At 40.8% G+C, this 20,052-nt stretch overlaps 3 protein-coding genes across 3 annotated transcripts; all 3 read right to left on the bottom strand.

Moving 5' to 3' along the window:
- Window positions 1-15,215: 15,215 nt before the first annotated feature.
- LOC140238665 (uncharacterized) lies at window positions 15,216-16,277 on the bottom strand. The gene has a single exon (XM_072318565.1). It carries the CDS (start codon window positions 16,275-16,277, stop codon window positions 15,216-15,218), a length of 1,062 nt encoding a protein of 353 aa, XP_072174666.1.
- A 64-nt stretch (window positions 16,278-16,341) lies between these two features.
- LOC140238664 (uncharacterized) lies at window positions 16,342-16,713 on the bottom strand. The gene has a single exon (XM_072318564.1). It carries the CDS (start codon window positions 16,711-16,713, stop codon window positions 16,342-16,344), a length of 372 nt encoding a protein of 123 aa, XP_072174665.1.
- On the bottom strand, window positions 16,710-19,814 carry LOC140238663 (uncharacterized). The gene is made up of 3 exons (XM_072318562.1): window positions 17,856-19,814; window positions 17,198-17,809; window positions 16,710-17,156 (listed from the first exon to the last, which is right to left on the bottom strand). The coding sequence occupies exons 1-3, from the start codon at window positions 19,812-19,814 to the stop codon at window positions 16,710-16,712; spliced, it is 3,018 nt and encodes a 1,005-aa protein (XP_072174663.1).
- Between the last annotated feature and the right edge of the window lie 238 nt (window positions 19,815-20,052).

Genomic DNA, 20,052 nt, shown 5'->3' with positions numbered 1-20,052 from the left:
CACTTTTTAAGTTGTTAGCCTGACAAGATTGCGAGAAAACAGGCTTTGAAAATTCACTTCTTTCTCAAAGACAATGTCCGAGCGGCGATGCAAGGGGAGAATCACCCATCCGTACGATGGTGCCAATCGGTGTTAAGCCCCGCCTCTAGCAACCACATCGCCTTCTGATTGGCTCACTGAGAGAGTCAAATTTCCCGGGCACCTTCCTCGGAGCTTAGCGTATGGAGCCGAAAAACAATGCGTTTCGCTCGGGTTTGTTTACCAGTACGTCTTTCAAGATGGCGAATACTTGCACGTATGGTGTACATTATGTGTATGGTGCACGCATTACGCAATGGCATCCACACGCCATGACTGTGTGCATGTAACAGGAGCTGTGGCGAATCCACACATTTACAAATCGCGTTTTCATTGTGGTTGATTTTTCTTCATCATTGGCGACCCTTTGAAGGCAGAAAATTGCTAGTGCTGGCAAGGGTCACGCTTCCTGTTTGTTTTGCTTTTACAAGACATATATATGTTGCTTTGTTCGGTGGTGCTAATTAAATTAAAACAAACAAACAAACAAACACGACTCATTAGTTTGGTGCGATCTTGACGTGTAGTATTTGAATACAATTGGTCACATGTGACCGCTTCTTTCCTCTTATCTACCTTCCATTGAGTCAGTCTGCTGTCATATTTTTTACTACATGTACAAGTAGACAAATTTGAGAATATTTAGTTTTCTTTTCACACGATTATGTCATGCTACTACGCAACATAATTTTTGTTTCACTTCCGTTGTCGAACATTGCGGTAGAATAGTTTGGATAGAAAGCCAAACGAAGAGCACGCACTATGTACAGAGCGAGCGTATATAAACCACTATAGCAAGAACAATGGAGCATGACCTTAATCGTGCACGCGTGGACAAAGCATTCCCCAAACGCTGCAACTGGTGTCTCCGAAAGCCGAATTATGTAAATATATGCGACGCATCAGCCAATCGCATGCGAGACCCTGCGCCGTAGCAATACTGGAGATGTTGGCGCGGCGTTTTATTTTATTTATTTATTTATTTCAATATTCTTTTAGCAGGGTAGCCCTTTCAGTTGGTTAACTGTTCTACCAAGGGGTCCTGCTCACATTATGTACAGATAAAAATGTCATGATCATCAAAGTCAAGTACAAACAATGAAATAACTTATATTACAAATCAACCACTACACCAAAACAAGTATACAAACAAACTCAAACATTAATACAATTACAGCTTAATAACAGCTTGATAGGGCAATCAGAAAAGTATTGCCACTTCACCTACCCCCCCCCCTTATAATTGTTATCATACAATATCATCAAATTTCGGACTTCATTATCATTTCTTCATACAAAAAAAAAAAATTAATGAACTTAGTAATATATAACACAAACTAACATAATAACGTTCGAAAGAAGCTAGAAACTGACGAGTGCGATCCAACATAGGATGCTTAAAATTCCATTTTCGATAGGAAAAACTTAGTCTTATGCTATAGTGTAGATGTAGAAAACATATCAAAGATTCAATTTCTGCAAAAAACCTAAATCGACAAAAATAATGGTCAAAATCTTTGTACCCCGCCTAGGAGGGAATTTGCTCTTGCGAGTTTTGCCTGAAACTGTTGTCGCGGGTCACAAATATATACAAGATATCAACATACTTTTCAAATAGAATTTGCATAAAAGTATGTTATAAATAATATACTATACAAATGTAAATCAATCACATGAATTACGAACGATGCAGGCACATACCTGATGTAAATAATCATGCAAAGGGTATATAAAACAAACTAAATCAAATGAAATAATAAAGTGCAGTAACTAACTAAAAAGGACACTATTACCTTACAACACCTCGAAATGTTTGACAAAGTCTTTTTCCTAGTGGAATTGAACAATTGATCATATTTAGATGTGTTAGGATACTTCCTCTAATATTTTTAAAGAAATCTTTTGCGTTCTGTCTTAAAGAAGGGACATACAAACAAATAATGAAATTCAACACCAATATCATTTTGAGAACAATAGGTACACAAACGTTCAATTCTTGGAATGTCTTTGTAACGCCCAGACACTATTGGAAGCTTATGATTAAGGCAACGAAAACGTGTTAAAGATTTCCTATCATTTTCATTAAGACGAATCAGATACTTTTCAAAGCATAATTGCTGCTTAAATATTCTATAAACAGTGCATTGATTGTTTAACTCAACATCACTGTGCCACTCCTGTTGACTCATATCTTTAATTTTTGTATTTATTATTCTTTTGAATGAAGATAAAGATAGATTACTTGCTTGACTCTTCCACACGTCAGAAAGGCCTAAGCTATCAAGAGTATTCTTTACTTTGAAAATCCAACCCATTTGATTTTTCCCCTTCAAAAAGGAGAAAAATTCAAAGCTATAAATGATGCTTGATAATTTAGCTGATTTCCGATTTATGAGACGATACCAGAACATTAGCATTCGACTAGTGACAATTTTTTTTCTATTTGTAGTGCCCAAGTTCACCGTAAGTCATGCAATTGGGAGTTCTCTTGTTCAGACCAAGCAATTCTTTACAGAACTTCAAATAAAACGTTTCAATTTGAATTACATTTTCAAAACCCCGAATCTCACATCCATATAACAGTATTGTTAATATCAATTGATCAAATAGCTCAAGTTGAATATCAACAGGTAAACAAAGAGATGAAATTTTGCTCTTCATGGAGTACATAGCTCGTTGTGCTTGAGTTACTTGTTTATTTATAGATTTTTTGAAGCTATTGTTATAGTTGAAAATGGTTCCTATTTCCAAAAAAAAAATACACATACTCATCAATTACACTTAAAAGTTCATTGGCAAAATAGAACGTTGGAATATTTCTAACTTTTCCTCTAGAAAAAATAACAACCTTCGTCTTTTATGGTATTAACAGTAAGATGCCACAATTGGCAATAATCAGAAAGAGCGTTAAGAGCATCTTGTAAATCATTCGCACTTTCAGCAAGTACAATAGTATCGTCAGCGTACAAAAGAGTGAATGAATTTATATAAACATCCATTTCATTCTCATAAAAGTCATTCAGAAATCATTCAGATACAGTGCAAATAAGATTGGAGACAAATTTTCACCTTGCCTTACTCCTACGTTACTCTGAAAAAAATCGGATTTCTTACCACCAGATGAAATACAAGATTTAGCGTTGTCGTATTGACTATCACACGCAATAAGTTTCCATCAATCCCGTCCTTCAATAATTTATCCAAAGCGAACTTCGATCAACTACATCAAAAGCTTTTTTATAATCCACAAAAGCACAATACATTTTTTTTCTTTTTTTTTTTTTGTAAATGCCAATCAACAATTGCGTGCAATGAAAAAATATGATCCATCGTAGAATAACCTGACCTGAAACCGGCTTGAACTTCACCAAGTAGATCATAAGAGTCAATGAACAAAGTAATGCGTTCATTTAGAATAGCAGTGAATAGCTTACCAACACAACTTAAAGGTGCATGGTCCCCGTGTTTTAGTCAAATGCGTACGCGGGCGCACGGCGCAAGATTCCTATAGAGACCTATGCTATCGACTTCTCTTGGGCGCTTACGCTTTGGCCCACTTTCCCGAGTCCGAAGAAGTCCGATCCACTGTGTCAGTGGTCCGATCACATTTCGGCTCATGATTCGGCTCAGGGGGATGACAGCTTCAGCAAATTTCTTTTGTGATGTCATAATAAGAAGCACATATGCACGCACCCTGGCATTACTGCAGACTGCATGATGCGCAGAGAAGACAACGAAGACAACGTTACTTAGCAACACCTACGCGCTTTACTCTTGATGACAGCTCAATTTCGGCAATCTTCGTATCAGTGCTAACGGTGATCGGCAGTAGCATCAACAGCGCCATCTACACTACCGGGACTATGCCCCTTAAAGAGGGTGATACCCCTGTAGTTATCAGCAGCATCAGGTGAGCCTTTACCTTTGAACAAAGGTTTAATCAAGCCTACCACCCAGCTTGAGGGTATTATACCTGTGTCACGCACTACATTAAACAGTTTGGTAACAAGTTTCAAAAGAGATTTAGAACTATTCTTTAACAATTCGTTTAGAATCATATCATCCCCAGGAACCTTGTCATTTTTAAGACGTTTAAGCTGCTGTATCACTTCAGACTCATCAATTCTTCGACTCAATTCATAATTCATGCCAATGCCATAATCAAGTTCTACGACATCAGTATTCGAAGCTTGATTGTTTAAGCTTTTAAAGTGTTCAAAGAAATCTTCTATTTAAATGTTCGAAGGCGCTGTAGTTCCTTTTTTATTTCTACTCATAATATTCCAGTAATCTTTGGGGTTTTTACTTTTCAAACTCCTTATGTTAGTATGTAAGTCAGCAAAGTATTTTCCTCTCTTTGATCGTACAAAGTTTTTATAACTCTTGCCAATTGTTCTCTTTTCATCCATATAATCTGATCTATTTTCTCGACATTTGTTTTTTATTTGCATGAATTTTTTCCTATATTCTTTGCACTCTTTATCAAACCATGGCTGTGAGCTAGAAAGAGTCTGTTGCGACACGGATTGTGACCCCTACACAGATTGTCGCCTCCTGCTCGGGGCGACAATCCGTGACGGGCGTTGGCGACACGGATTGTCGCCCCCTACACGGATTGTCGCCCGCCCTCGAAGCACATTTTGCTGGGTAATATCGTTCTGGACATAATCATTGAAATACTAACACATAACTTACATGGCTACATTCATGCAAACATGCCATGTAAAAAGTCATGGTGAGGTTTCAAGGAAGTGTGTATGTGCGCGTGCACATGATAATTTAGTGTCCGTTTGTGTGTGTGTGTGTGTGTGTGTGTGATGGAAGAATGTGTTTATTATGTCAGTTTTTTGCGTATGTGTTTTTTAACTGCGCGTGGGGAGGGATACCTAGTAAGCTGTTGCTGGCATAAACGTCGATATTGATTTTATCAGCAGCTTTGAATTTGATGAGTTTGTTTGGCAGATTTGTATATGAATTCGGAGTGGAGCTTGCGTGCGGGCGGATGCTGCTTTTCTGCATACGGTCCATTATGTCTTATTTAGCATTATTGGGAAATCGTTTCATCAGGAAGGATGTGGTATCGGTTCGGGTGTGCGTCGGTATATGGGAAGGGGGTTACATTTCGTTATTGCAAAAGTTTGTTATTCTGAAGGCTCATTCATCCGAAGGCTCATTCGTCCGAAGGGTCATTATTTCGAAGGTTCGTTATTCCGAATTTCATTTTTGGATCAACGAACCACTAGGTATAGGGAAGTGTATGTTTTGGATAAATGAAGACTCGGAAAAAACAAAACTTCGGAATAACGAACCTTCGTGAGCGTGTGTGTGTGTGTGTGTATGTATGTATGTATTTGGGTCGGTGAATGTGGGTGTGGGATGATTTAGGTTTTGTTTAATCAGGGGTTGGTAGTTGGGGATTGGATTTGAAGAAGGATAGTTATAAATGGTATGACGGATGTTGGTAGGATTTAGTATTAGGATAGATGTAGGCCCTAGATTTGTTTCGGTTGGGCGTGGAGGTGGTGGTCGGGTTTTTTATGACTGATTTCATTCTAGATTTGTGTAATGTAATTGTGTGTGTTTTTTTTATGTATATATGCCCTTGTAAGTAAGAAGGTATTACATGATCCAAACCAATATATTCAAGGAATATAGGTTTGGTAGGGCCCTATACATGTCAAAACTTTCTCGTGAAGAAATTATTAGTAGGGTTGGTCTTATATAATCGAGATTATTTGTGGTATAAATTGACAAATGGATTTGTTTGTGTTTCGAATTGCCATTTTGTAACTTTTTTTGTTCATGTTGCACCCAGAATGGGTCGATTTATGAATGATTTGAATGAAATCAATAAATATCAAGGAAAAAAGTGTTGAGTTGGTTTATTTGCATTATGAGGTTTGTTTGAGTGTTTGTTGGTGTTTGTTTGTATTACGTATGTATTAGCGGTGTGCAATGGCAGTTCGTTTGTGCTAAAATCAAGTAACGATTGACAATTTTTTTACGGCGTGTGGAAATTATTCGCTCATGCATAAAGCATGCCAAACCTATTCTGGGACAAAGAAAAGTGGTATGGACGTTCTAGTTTATAAGACTGATGGAAGAAAATGACTGCAGTGAAAAATGAACAAAGACAAATAACATTTGGGGAGGGTACCTCCCGCCTATGTATTTTCTCTCGGTCTCTCTCTCGCCTAGCCCGCCTCACCGCTGATATTGGTTGACACACCCATACTATTTTTAGATCAACGCTGGTGTGAATTCTTTAAACACGTGCTCATACACTGGGAAGGCGTTTGTATTGCCACAGTAGCGCCACTATATTCCACATACACACGCAAGCATACAGGCACACGTATACACACAGACAAACAAACCACTACCACTATTCAACTACCACACATGCACAGTTTCTACATATTGTATTACTAAACTCCAAACACACACACATACACACACACAACAAATCATACGCATCACATATCATGCAGCTCACAATACACACACACACACACACACACACATACGCATAACTTACCAGTCATACCCATCCCACCAAAGCTTAATACCAGAGGAAGCACCCCGAGCCCGGGGCGACAATCCGTGACGGGGCGACAATCCGTGTCGCAACAATTTTTTTGCCAACACGGATTGTCGCCTTCGAGGTCAAAAACTGGGAACTGCACAAGCGTCACGGGTTGTCGCCAGGCGACAATCCGTGTAGGGGGCGACAATCCGTGCCGCCAACGCCCGTCACGGATTGTCGCCCCGAGCAGGAGGCGACAATCCGTGTAGGGGCGACAATCCGTGTCGCAACAGAGTCGTTTTGCTAATATACGATTTACTCTTCATCTCGTGCAGCATTCCAGATAAAGAAGCCGCAATAGATTGATCGCTTTGTCGATGTCCTCTTGACCAACATTATCAACATTTATGGACTCGATAGAGGAATCTAATTCGGATATAGTAAAAGCGTTCAAACCATTTACAATCTTTTCCTTTTCTTTTACTTTGCTGCTTGACCCTTCGCCCATATTATAACATATTCAATCATTTTCTTAGAAGTGCTGACCATCAACACTTTCGCGCTTCATCACCTGCACACGCACTCACCGGCACCACTCCTGTTTACCAAGTAATTGTATAAAACTGGATTTACACGCACTTTAACATGGCCCATCCGTATTAGTGTTCAAGTACTACAATAAAAAATGGTAATTTAACTCTGGCTGTCCGTCTGTTCAAGCACGGCTTATAACGGCGGCCCTCTGCATCATAAGTATATATTATATTGTACTGTGAATCAAGTCATTATTGTCCTTCCAGTGATAATGTCAATATCCCACTAGCGTGCGTAGTCTCAGTGTAACCAAAAACAAAGTATATTTGTATAATAACAATAAACGCATGCCGAGTTGCGCGAATATGAGTGCCATACTGTGCGTTTTATATAACAGAGAAGACGTCACACTGAGATGGCGCGCGCTGCACAAAGGAGACAATATTAACGATAATAGAAACGTCATAATGGCAATGAAGAGATACAATCTGTCAAGTACTGGTACGCATTATATAGAGAGAAGAGACGAGAGAGCAAAAAGTAGGAAAGGAGGGAATAAGGAGAGAAGAAAGAAGGACACAAGAAAAAAACTAGACTTGGAATTTGTCAACACTGACAAATTAGGTGATCCGATTTTTTTTTAATCGATGATTCGAGTCCTGATCGCAATAGGCATGACCATACAGGTTTCATCTGTGTTTAATGACATTGACCGTGTGATGTTTTAATTCTCATTTAGAAAAGAGAGTCAGGTCTGCCATCTTTGGTACCAAATTCAGTATACACTATAACGAAGATACAGAATGAAACATTTATGACCTTTGACCCTAATTTACCTACCCAAGATGGTGTTCGATCAAGTAGTTGTTATCTTATGATAATGTACGTGACATGAACTAAACATGTGCAAAATATGGGGGTAATAGGGAATGTCTTTCTTGAGTTATTGCAAAGAAAGTTGCAGAAAGAAAGTAACATGAAAATACATCGAAGCTAAGCTTTAATTTTTGCGAAGTTTTTCGACGTGATTTCGATGTCGCATGAAAAAGAGTGGGCAAAGAAACGATAGCTCAAAGTCTCAGCTACAACATATTAAAATCTGGGAGAAATTCACAGAAGAGTAAGTGAGCTAGTGTTCGATAAAGACCGTCATGTCAATTTTGATTTCCAGAAAAATTCCCTCCCATAGAGATAACACGTAAACTGGTTAAATTTGACAAGGTTACATTATATCTATTTTCACGAGGTGAAGACATCATCCGATTAAAACTTTGATTGAAGAAAACTTAAAGAGTATTACATTGGCTACAACATACTAAAATCTGGAAGAAATTCACCGAAGGGTAATTGAGCTAGTCGTCGATAAAGACAATCATGTCAATTTTCACATCTAGAAAAATTCTCTCCCATAGAGATAACACGTCATAATGAAGATAAAGAAAGAAGTACATATGACCTTTGACCCTACTTTGCACAGACAAGATGGCGTCTGAGCAAAAAGTGGTTATTTTGTGAAATGATTCTTGTAACATGGTCTTTACGTGTGCAAAATATGGGAAAGATAAGACATGTATTCACCAAGATACAGGATGAAACATTTTTGACCTTTGACCCTAATTTACATACCCAAGAAGGTGCCCGATCAAGTAGTTGTTATTTTATGAAATAATGTACGTGACATAAACTAAACATGTGCAAAATATTGGGCTGATAGAGCTTGTTTTTCTTGAGTTATTGCAAAGAAAGTTGCAGAAAGAAAGGAATATGAAAATACATGGAAGATAAGCTTTAATTTCAACCAAGTTTTTGGGCATGATGCCGACTCCGTATGAAAAAACGAAGGGCACACTAACGATAGCCCAAAGTCTCAGCTACAACATACTAAAATATGGGAGAAATTCACCGAAGCATAAGTGAGCTAGTGCTCGATAAAGATAGTCATGTCAGTTTTCATTTCCAGAAAAACTGCACTCCCATAGAGATAACACGTAAACTGGTCAAATTTAACAATGTTTCTTTTAATCCCTTTTTACGAGGTGATGCCGTCATCCAATCAAATTGTTGTTATTATATATCTGAAAGACCATTTAATAAGCTACAACATATTGAAATTTGGACGAAAATCAACTAAAGAATAAGTGAGATATGCTTGAATGAACTTGAAATTTGATGACGTCATTTTGAAAATTTACTTTTTTAACTTTATTAAGAAATTTGATATATTTTAATCATTTTTCCAGCATTGCCAACCCATGAAATGACATGTACAACTCATCAGCTTTCAGAATATGTAAAGAAAATGGGGGGTCACCGTCCATCCTGACGAGTAAAATCGGATTTAAAATTGGCAGTTTTTTGACATTGTTGCACTGTATATCGCCATTGACGCGCGCGCGGAATTTCAACTTTGACGGACCCGTATGACGTCATTTTGAGTGGGATTGACTTGAAACTTGGTAGAAATATTCCTTGACATTTCAGGCATCCGATCAAAGTGAAAAAACGGGAAATTTTCATTGCATATGAGCTGTGCGTGCGTATATGTGCGCGCGCGTACGCGTCCGTCCGATTTTTTCAATTTTTCAAAAAATGCTCCAAATGGTCTGAAACGTGTGCAAAAAGATTTTGAGCTCAATTGGAGCTTACAAATATTTCAACGCGCGCGTACGCGCACGTTTTAATAATAAATATGAATTTTGATAATATGAGTAGAATGCGCTTGACTTGAAATATATGTGACGTAAATTTCATTGAAAATTTGCATTCCATTAATGAGATATGAATGAAAATGTGTTTTCATATAATGACGTCATCGTGACGTCACGGTCGACTGATCACTATGATACATTAGATCTGTCATCTTTGTGACATGATACATACATGGTATGATTTTGAAATTGATAGGCAGAGGACTTTCTGAGCTAACCTCTGCACAACTTTTGAGGAGAAATAAAGAAACAAATAAAGAAGAAGACTAGAGATTGTAATTTGTCATCACTGACAAATTAAGGTGATCCGATTTTTTTTTTAATCAATGATTCGAGTTCTGATAGTGCAAAGTCTCAGCTACAACATATTAAAATCTGAGAGAAATTCACCGAAGCATAAGTAAGATAGTGCTCGATAAAGAGAGTCATATCAATTTTCACATCTAAAAAATTCCCTCCCATAGAGATAACACGTCATAGCGAAGATAGAAAAAGAAGTGCATATGACCTTTGACCCCACTTTGCACAGACAAGATGGCATCTGAGCAAAAAGTGGTTATTTTATGAAATGATTCCTGTAACATGGTCTTTACGTGTGCAAAATATGGGAAAGATAGGACATGTATTCACCAAGATACAGGATGAAACATCTATGACCTTTGACCCTAATTTACATACCCAAGATGGCGTCTGATCAAGTAGTTGTTATTTCATGAAATAATGTTCATCACATGAACTAAGCACGTGCAAAATATGGTGATGATAGGGTATGTTTTTCTTGAGTTATTGCACATAAAGTTGCAGAAAGAAAGAAATATTTCAATACATCGAAGATAAGCTTTAATTTCAACCAAGTTTTTTGACGTGATGCAGACATCGTATGAAAAAACGAAGGGCACATTAACGAAAGCACAAAGTCTCAGCTACAACATATTAAAATCTGGGAGAAATTCACCCAAGCATAAGTGAGCTAGTGCTCGATAAAGATAGTCATGTCAATTTTCATTTCCAGAAAAACCGCACTCCCATAGAGATAACACGTAAACTGGTCAAATTTGACAAGATTACTTTCAATCCATTTTTACGAGGTGATGCCCCCATCTAATCAAAATATTGTTATACATTAATGAAAGAGCATTTAATAAGCTACAACATACTGAAATCTGTGTGAAAATTGACGAAGGATTAGTGAGATATGCCCGAATAAACGTGAAATTTGATGACGTCATTTTGAAAATTTACTTTTTTTATTTTATTAAGAAATTTAATATTTTTTAATCATTTTGCCAGCATTGCCACCCGATGAAATGACATGTACAACTCATCAGCGTTTAAAATATGTAAAGAAAATGGGGGGTCGCCGTCCATCCTGACGAGTAAAATCGGATTTAAAATTGGCGGTTTTTTGGCATAGTTGCACTGTATATCGCCATTGACGCGCGCGCGGAATTTCAACTTTGAAGGGCCCGTATGACGTCATATTGAGTCGGATTGACTTGAAACTTGGTAGAAATATTCCTTGACATTTCAGGCATCTGATAAATGTGAAAAAACGGGAAATTTCTATTGCATATGAGCTGTGCGTGCGTATATGTGCGCGCGCGTACGCGTCCGTCCGATTTTTTCAATTTTTCAAAAAATGCTCCAAATGGTCTGAAACGTGTGCAAAAAGATTTTGAGCTCGATTGGAGCATACAAATATTTCAACGCGCGCGTACGCGCACGTTTTAATAATAAATATGAATTTTGATAATTTGAGTAGAATGCGCTTGACTTGAAATATATGTGACGTAAATTTCATTGAAAATTTCCATTCCATTAATGAGATATGAATGAAAATGTGTTTTCATATAATGACGTCATCGTGACGTCACGGTCGACTGATCACTATGATACATTAGATCTGTCATCTTTATGACATGATACATACATGGCATGATTTTGAAATTGATAAGCAGAGGACTTTCTGAGCTAACCTCTGCACAACTTTTGAGGAGAAATAAAGAAACAAAGAAGAAAGAATCAGTACAGATACAGAAGGTGATCCGAGAGGATACTCGGATCACCTAATTAAAGAATCAGTACAGATACAGAAGGTGATCCGAGAGGATACTCGGATCACCTAATGAGGAAATTGTCATAATATACATGAGGTACACTTACTAGTAACACATCAAGACTGCGCAAGTTGTCCAGTACCAAAAAAAAATAAATTGAAGACCTCTACAAGGATGAACTTATCAATAGCGGAGTAGCAACTGAAATTAGTTATCGGAAGAAAGTGTATGGGCTGAGCCAGGAAAGATCTTTGTTCATGCCTGTTTCAAAACTGCGGCTCCGAACAATGGATCGCAGTTCTGCCCACACACCATTATGACGTTTCTATTATCGTTAATATTGTCTCCTTTGTGCAGCGCGCGCCATCTCAGTGTGACGTCTTCTCTGTTATAACGCACAGTATGGCACTCATATTCGCGCAACTCGGCATGCGTTTATTGTTATTATACAAATATACTTGGCCTTGAGAGTTTCTTGTTAAAACTATAGGCAGAGGTGACTCCAAAATAGTACTATTCACTGAGGGGCGCAGCCCCGAAGTGAATGGTACTACTTTGGAGTCAACGAGGCCCATAGTTTTAACAAGAAACTCGAAACTAAGCAAAGTATATTTGTTTTATATTTTGGATCAAAAATTAGAATAAAAAGTGAAAATTATTATATAGGCTTAGCGCAGCGCCTTCAATACGCAACAGTGCGAGAGATCGGAAATTGAAAAACGTAGTAGCCGTGACACCGCTAGAGTTGCCCGTCACATGTATCCAAGCGTTTGTATGGCCGCTGCAAACGGGAACAGGTAAGTAGAATTCGGGACCGGACCGGACGGGTACACTTGATTGTAAAGAAGGGTGATTGTGACATCATTTTGCAAATAGTATACTATTTGCAAAATGTCGTCATAAAAGTGACGTCATTTTGCAAATAGTACTTCACGGAGTGTCAAACACACTAACACTCTAAAATAGTTCAAAATACCTATAATCACGTGAAGCTCTTTTAACCAATCAATGGAAGACAAATTTTTGATCCAAAATATGATATTTGTTATCCTTTGTTTTGGTTACACTGAGACTACGCGCGCTAGTGGGATATTGACATTATCACTGTCAGCGTGTTTCTACAGAACCCCAAATTCCGGGTCTATCGGATTGTATCCGATAGAGGGGGCTGTAGAAACACACCAGTAACGGTTTCTTTCCGATGCAGATTCCGATACCGATTCCGCTTATCTTAACCGTCTAATGAGGTAGTTCTTTCCGGGGCAGTTTCCAGTGTCAGCGCTGTGGAAACACGCCAGGTTCAATAATCCGATACTGACCCGGAAGACAATCACCAGTTTGACGGTAATGTGGCCATGACTTTTATGTTTTGCATGCATGCTGCAGCTATTTATCTAACGATAGTTGGGTGTCTCCAACACGTCCGAGTATCAGGTTGTAACGTTACTAGTCACAATTTACCTCAGATTTGACAAACTTGTGGAGAAAATACTCTGAATTTTAACATAAAGAAAAGACACACGAACAGGGGCAGGGGTGTTATTTTCACACAGATGCGCTATAATTTTAAAACCAAGGCAACTAACACTGCTATAGTAACAGTTAACGTTAGATTCGAGCTAGATCTACTAGAATCTATACTAACGTTAGTTCTAGTCTCTTCTACGACTTTTAATAGTACGAGTACGACTAAACTTGTTACATTCTATTATTGACAATACTATACTAGCTGTTACTACTAGCGCTAACAATGTCATAACTATACGTGTAAGATGCACATAGGGGTCTAAATAGATATTCTGGAATCTAGGCCTAATTAGAAATACTTTTTAGTTCGGTAAAGACAAACTCTAATCAAGTCTAGCATTAGCAAACTAGTGTTAACCGCTAGGGTTTGTTTTACGAACTTTTTGTCGTTATTCTAAAGGATCGTTACTAGGGTCTATATAGCCGTAGGCCTAGTTTGCTAATCCGACAAAGAATCAAATATGGATCTTGTTAGGGCCTATAAAAATACGACGTTTCGTTAGTTCGAAAATGAAATGAAACTAAAAAATTCATTTATCGAAACATTTGAAGCACATTTTGTCAATCTAAAAACGGAAAAAGTGAGTCCACTTGGGGTGTAACGTTAGATGTCTAGCGCCGTTTCTAGTTAACGTTAGATTTAGAGGCAGGGTGCCTACCTAACAAACTTTACCGTACGTTAGAATCAACGCTATCTAACGATAACCGTTAACTGTTTTGTTAGGCATCCTAGCAACAGCTACTTCTATTCTAAAATCTAACGTTGACTTGGAATATAACCAACGTTAACGTTACAGTTCTAGTCTAGTAAATGTTCCATAGACCCGAGTTTCTACCTGAATTAAATCCTACTTGCCCAAAGAAAGAGGTCTAACACAGTTAACAGTTAACGTTAGCCCTAACGTTTTAGGCCTTTGTTCTAACGTTAGCCCTAACGTTAGGCCTTTGTTCTAAAGTTACTTATAAATCCAGCAATGGCACACAGTCGATCCTTAGTTTAGTTGTAACGTTAGGCCGTTTGTGTTTAATGTAGACACGTACTACATAAAGTTGAAAGTTTACTTCAGTCAGTCACAGTTGCAACGCACAGGTTCGTTCATTTATTGAAGACATCAATACCAGCTGGTCTCGTGTACTTGTGACAAACACGAACTTGTGTTGAACCAAACATATGGATCACACGAACTTGTGTACGTGTGTGCTTGCATACATGGTGTCAAACCCGAACTTGTGGTTCGCAAACTGTTTAGGTTCCTAAAGTAAAACAATCACAGATCCAACTTATTCCTTTTGACTGTTTCTTGCATCTTGGCCCATGTCTTTTACATGGCTGCTATCATGTCAGTACACATGCAGCATACTAGTACGTAAAGCAAATCAGTGCGCAAGCAACCGAAGGAATGCGCACTTGATGGTGTATCCAAGGTAACGGTCTGGACTTTAAAGGGGAGTAACACTCTAAATTTGTTCCAATCAAATATTTCTCGAATAAATCAATACTGCTGCTACATACCGGCCCCCAATGAGCAACCTACAGGATGGTCATTTAACCTCAATCTTTAGGCGGCAGAAATTCTTCCTATTCACATACAAGCCGTTCAACAACAAAATGCATACATAATGCAAATAACTACAGTTTAAAACAACTGTCATATTGGCTTACTCGCGCTTACATCTCAAAGGCCATTGCTTAACCTTCGAATAAACAAACATCAAACATTCGATTCAACTCTTAAGCTAGAGTATCAAGTCTGATGACTGCGATTAAGTCATCCACTTATATCACTACGTTTCAGCGGCTTCTAGCAGACAGAGCTTTGCTATTGGCCTCTTGAAGAATCTTGTTCCGACCCTCACTTCAGCCTGTGGAACATGTCCATCCTTTCCCGGGTACACTTCAACCACTTTACCCAAAGGCAACTGTCCGCGAGGTGTGGTTTCATCCGCTACCAAGACCAAATCATTGACAGCTAGGTTCCGTCTTGAGGCATTCCACTTCTGCCTTTCTTGCAGCTGAAGTAAATATTCCCTCTGCCACCTCTTCCGAAAGACAGAAGCGAGATATTGTACTTGTCTCCATCTGCGTCTGCCATATGCGTCCTTCTGATCAAGGACACCTGGAGGGAGACTAGAGCCTTTTCGCATGATCAACAAGTGGTTTGGTGTCAAAGGTTCGTCATCGTTTGGGTCAAGATTCAACTGAGTGAGTGGCCGAGCATTCAAGATTGACTCCACTTCAGCCATGAGCGTGGACAGAACTTCATCATTGACAATTTGTTGTCCAAGTAAGCAGGTAGGTATCTTGCGAACAGACCTCACCATCCGTTCCCAGGCTCCGCCCATGTGACTAGCTGTGGGAGTATTGAAGTTCCAGTCAATGCCTTGCTCAGCGAGGAAGTTAGTCACACGCGTTTGGCTCAAACTTTCCAAGTTCTCACGAAGTTCTCGTTCCGCACCTCTAAAGTTGCTCCCATTGTCACTGATGATTTTGGATGGCTTACCTCGCCTGCTGATGAACCTTCTCAGTGCATTTATGAACGAGTCTGTGTCCAAATTGTTTCCTACTTCCAGATGGACCGCTCTGCAGTTCAGACAGGTAAACAAGCACCCGTAACGTTTGACCCGGCTACGACCTTGTTTCACCATGATTGGTCCAAAGTAATCAATTCCCACATAAGAGAAAGGTGGTTTGTCTGGGGTCACCCTGCTACTCGGAAGATCTGCCATGAATTGTTCCATCTTCTTGGCATTTCTTCGCTTGCATGAGAAACACTTGCCTATCACCTTTCGCACGGTTGCTCCTCCTTTCAACACCCAATACTTCTCTCTGAGGGCTGTCCAGGTCATCCCGGCCCCCGAATGACCTACTAGGTGATGGTGATGGACGATCGAGAGCTTCGTCACATGGTGATCAGAGGGCAGGATGATAGGATAGGATGATAGGATGTTTCATCTCGTCATCCAGTGGTGCGTTCTCTAGTCTTCCGCCGACTCGAATGATGCCATCCACCAGAATTGGGTTCAGCTTGGGCATGACTGTACCGCTCACCTGCTTTCCTTCAAGGAGAGCGCTGAATTCATCACGTTGCACCAGACTCAGGATTGCTTTCTCTGCTTGTTTCAATTCATCGGCAGATAGAGTGGGCTTCTTTAGATCATCCGTGGATTCCCCCTTCACCTTGGCTTGGAGAAGCTTCTTGAAACGAAGAAGCCATGCAGTGGATTTCCTCAACTGATTCCACGAAGAGTACCTATGCAAGAGGTCGCTGACTTGAGCTCTCATTGCTGTTGCATATACTGGTACTCCAAGACTTCTGGCTGAATGGGCCAGTCATTGTCTCTCCACAGACAATCTGGTCCTTTGAGCCAACGCTGGTTCTGGAGTAGTTCCTGTGCCTTCAGGCCACGTGATCCATCGTCACTTGGATTAGACTTTGAGTCTACGTATCTCCACTGAGACACCCCTGAGGCATCATGGATCCTTGCCACACGATTGGCTACAAACGTCTTGAATCTCTTGCTTTCACTGCGGATATACTGAAGGACAGATGTCGAGTCAGCCCAAAAGACGCTGTCTTTGACTTGGATGTCAAGTTCTGACTTGATGAAATGATCATGGACACGGCCAACACTGCTGCCATTAACTCCAAACTGGGGATGGATACCACTTTCACTGGAGCAAGTCGCGACTTCCCCATGACAAAGGCACAATGTATCCGTCCTGTTCTGTCAGTCAGGCGTAGGTATGCAACGGACGCATATCCAACTTCTGAGGCATCACAGAAGTGATGCACTTCAGCTGACACGACTTCGAAACCATTCGGTTTGAAACATCTCTCTATCTTCAAGTCAGTCAACATGGAAATGTCTTCCATCCGTCTTCGCCATTCTTTCTCATCCTCGGCTCCAATAGGCTCGTCCCAGCCTAATCCTACTCTACACAACTTCTGAAGGAGAATCTTGGCTGGCAGCACGAAGGGAGCAATGAACCCAAGTGGGTTATAGAGGGAACTGGCTATCGACAGAATTCCCCGTCGCGTTGCAGGCTTCTCATGGAGATGCACCTTGGAGCCAAAACAGTCTGTTTCAACATCCCAAAGGATTCCTAGAGTGCATTCTGCAGGAAGCTCGTCGATATCTAGGCTCGACACCGATGCTGCCCTATCTTCCTCAGGTATAGAACCTAAGACATCGCGGTCGTTGCTCAACCATTTCGTGAGCCGAAATCCACCACGACTGAGCAGCTCACGAATGTCTTCTACTTGAGTCACTGCTTCAGCTCGATCCTTAACACACTTAAGACAATCGTCCACATAGAAGTTTCTTTTCACTGTGTTGATCACTTCTTCATTGAAGTGTCCGCGATTATCCTCGGCAGTCTTCCGTAGAGCAAAACTGGCACAACTTGGCGCCGAATAGGTGTACAGTCATGCAGTATTCGGCCGGTTCCTGCGCCAAGTCCCCGTCTTTCCACCAAAGGAACCTCATGGCGTTTCTGTCCCTGGGTGGAACCCTCACTTGATGGAACATAGACTGAACATCTGCGACTATGGCTACTTGTTCCTGACGAAACCTCGTAAGCACGCCGACTAGATTGTTGGTAAGGTCCGGCCCTTGCAGCAATTGTTCATTGAGTGAAGTTCCTCCATATCTCGCCGCACAATCAAGAACAACGCGGACTTTGTCTTTCTTACGAGGATGAACTACAGCGTGGTGTGGGAGATACCATACTGGCTCATTTGAAGCTTCTTCTTGGGTGGCGATCTCAGCTGATACATCCGACGGTATGCACTCGACTTCCTTTGCATACCCTTTGGCTATGTAGTCGCTGACTGTATCTACGTACTTCTCATGTAGGGCTTCATTCTTTTCCAACCTTTTCTTCAAATACCCAAGTCTCGCCTCGGCCAAACGACGATTGTTTGGCAGGACAGGTGGAAAACTGCGCCACGGTAGAGCGACTTGATAGTGACCATCGACCATCACTGCAGATTCCTTCATCACCTTCAGTGCTCGAAGATCTTCAACCGAATCTCCAACATTGTCCTGATTGAGATACCCGCCAAAGTCCACCCTCCAGAACTGTTTCAACTGTTGTTTGAGGGAGCCGTCTTCAAGGCGAGTAAAATTCGCATGGAAACTTGTCATGTATTGTCGCTTCCCGGACACGGGACCCATAAGCGTCCATCCTAGTGGAGTTCGAACTGCATAGGGTTCTTTCGGTTTGCCGACTCCCTGTTCCAAATTCCAGAATGCTTCTGGGGTATCTGCTCGCACTAATAGTTCCACTTCTCCTTGATCCATGGCAGGAAGGGTGATGTCATTTAGATGTGACCATTCCTTTACGTCTGCTGAGTTGGGGAAACATTCGTCGGCGACTGGAAGACTGTCTACAGTCCAAACATTGTCCAGTGTCAATGTTTCTTGGCCCATAACTCCTTGGACTGACATGGAAACTTCAAGGCCGCGTTTGCTTGCTCCTGTCTGGTCCACCGTAGACAACTTGAAGCTTCTTTCCGTCCCAGTGAGACCTAGCTTGTCGACAAGACCCTTGGTGCATAGCGAAACATCGCTGCCTTCATCTAACAAGGCCCACGTTGTCTTTTGCCTTCCATTTCCTCCAACCTTTACAGGCACGACTCTCAGACAGATCTTGCCTCTCGAGGGGTGAGCGGTGAATGACCGACCTGACCTTTCGTCTCCTTGACTACCACTTGAAGAGCTTGGGTTATCTTGCCTTACCCCTTGTTGGTTTTCTTGCCTTGTACTGTCCTCTCGGTTCTCTTGGCGAGGAGAGTTCCGACTAGGATTGGATGTTGTGTGCAGAAGAGCATGATGCGTCTTACCACAGTCGGTTACTTCACAGCGAGCTTTGGAAAGATAGCCTACAGCCAAGTGAAATGGTCGTAGGCAATTGAAGCACAATCTGGCTTTCATCGCTACGTCTCGTCTGTCATCTACTCCTTTCTTCTTGAAGGAATCGCAGGACGTGAGATTGTGCTTTCCTTGACAGCAAGGACATTTCCTTTCAGGACGATTACGACTGCCTTGGACTAGACGTGGTGAGTTCTCATCGACCCTCTGAGTTGCAAACGCAGTCCCTCTGGGTCGTGTTTCTTTCTTCATCGACTTATCATTCTTTGGAATCGCTTTCCCGATGTTTCGTTCAAAGATGTTGCTGGCCAACTGGGCGGATTCTTCAACAAACGTTGTCATCAAGTCGAAGTTGGGCACGACACATCTCACCATCATGGCGTGGGCTCTCCTCGCCCATTCTGCTTGAAGGTGAACGGGTAACAGACGTTGAATCTTGAGTAGTGTCTCAGAGCCGTTTGCATCAGCGAGATATCCCATCTGGGCTAGAACCATCCCACAACGCTTCATGTCTCACGCAAGGTCCCACAGTCCTGCATGGTCGTTCTGCTTGACTTGTGAACGTTTCAGGATCTTATCCAAGTGAGCGTTCGCCACCACGTGGGGTTGTCCAAACTGCTCTCTCAAAATCCTCTTCGCTTCGGCGTAACCCTCACGTGCTTCCATGAGAACACAGTTCTCGATGCTGTTGCGGGCCTTACCCGAGCAGTACTGGATGAGATAAGTGAGTCTGGTCCTATCATCCAGC

Source organism: Diadema setosum, chromosome 15, assembly GCF_964275005.1.
Source record: "Diadema setosum chromosome 15, eeDiaSeto1, whole genome shotgun sequence".
In the NCBI taxonomy this organism is placed as follows: domain Eukaryota; kingdom Metazoa; phylum Echinodermata; class Echinoidea; order Diadematoida; family Diadematidae; genus Diadema; species Diadema setosum.
The sequence above is the reverse complement of the archived record's forward strand: the minus strand, read 5'-3'. Positions and strand labels throughout refer to the sequence as shown.

Excerpts from the sequence above, each read along its gene's own strand:
- LOC140238664 (XM_072318564.1), bottom strand. The coding sequence starts at position 16,713 with ATGAGAGCTCAAGTCAGCGACCTCTTGCATAGGTACTCTTCGTGGAAT.
- LOC140238665 (XM_072318565.1), bottom strand. The coding sequence starts at position 16,277 with ATGACCTGGACAGCCCTCAGAGAGAAGTATTGGGTGTTGAAAGGAGGA.
- LOC140238663 (XM_072318562.1), bottom strand. The coding sequence starts at position 19,814 with ATGAAGCGTTGTGGGATGGTTCTAGCCCAGATGGGATATCTCGCTGAT. Across the intron at positions 17,810-17,855 it reads CGGCCGAATACTGCATGACT|ACTGCCGAGGATAATCGCGG; the intron begins GTACACCTATTC and ends GCTCTACGGAAG. Across the intron at positions 17,157-17,197 it reads ACTTCTGTGATGCCTCAGAA|AACAGGACGGATACATTGTG; the intron begins GTTGGATATGCG and ends CCTGACTGACAG.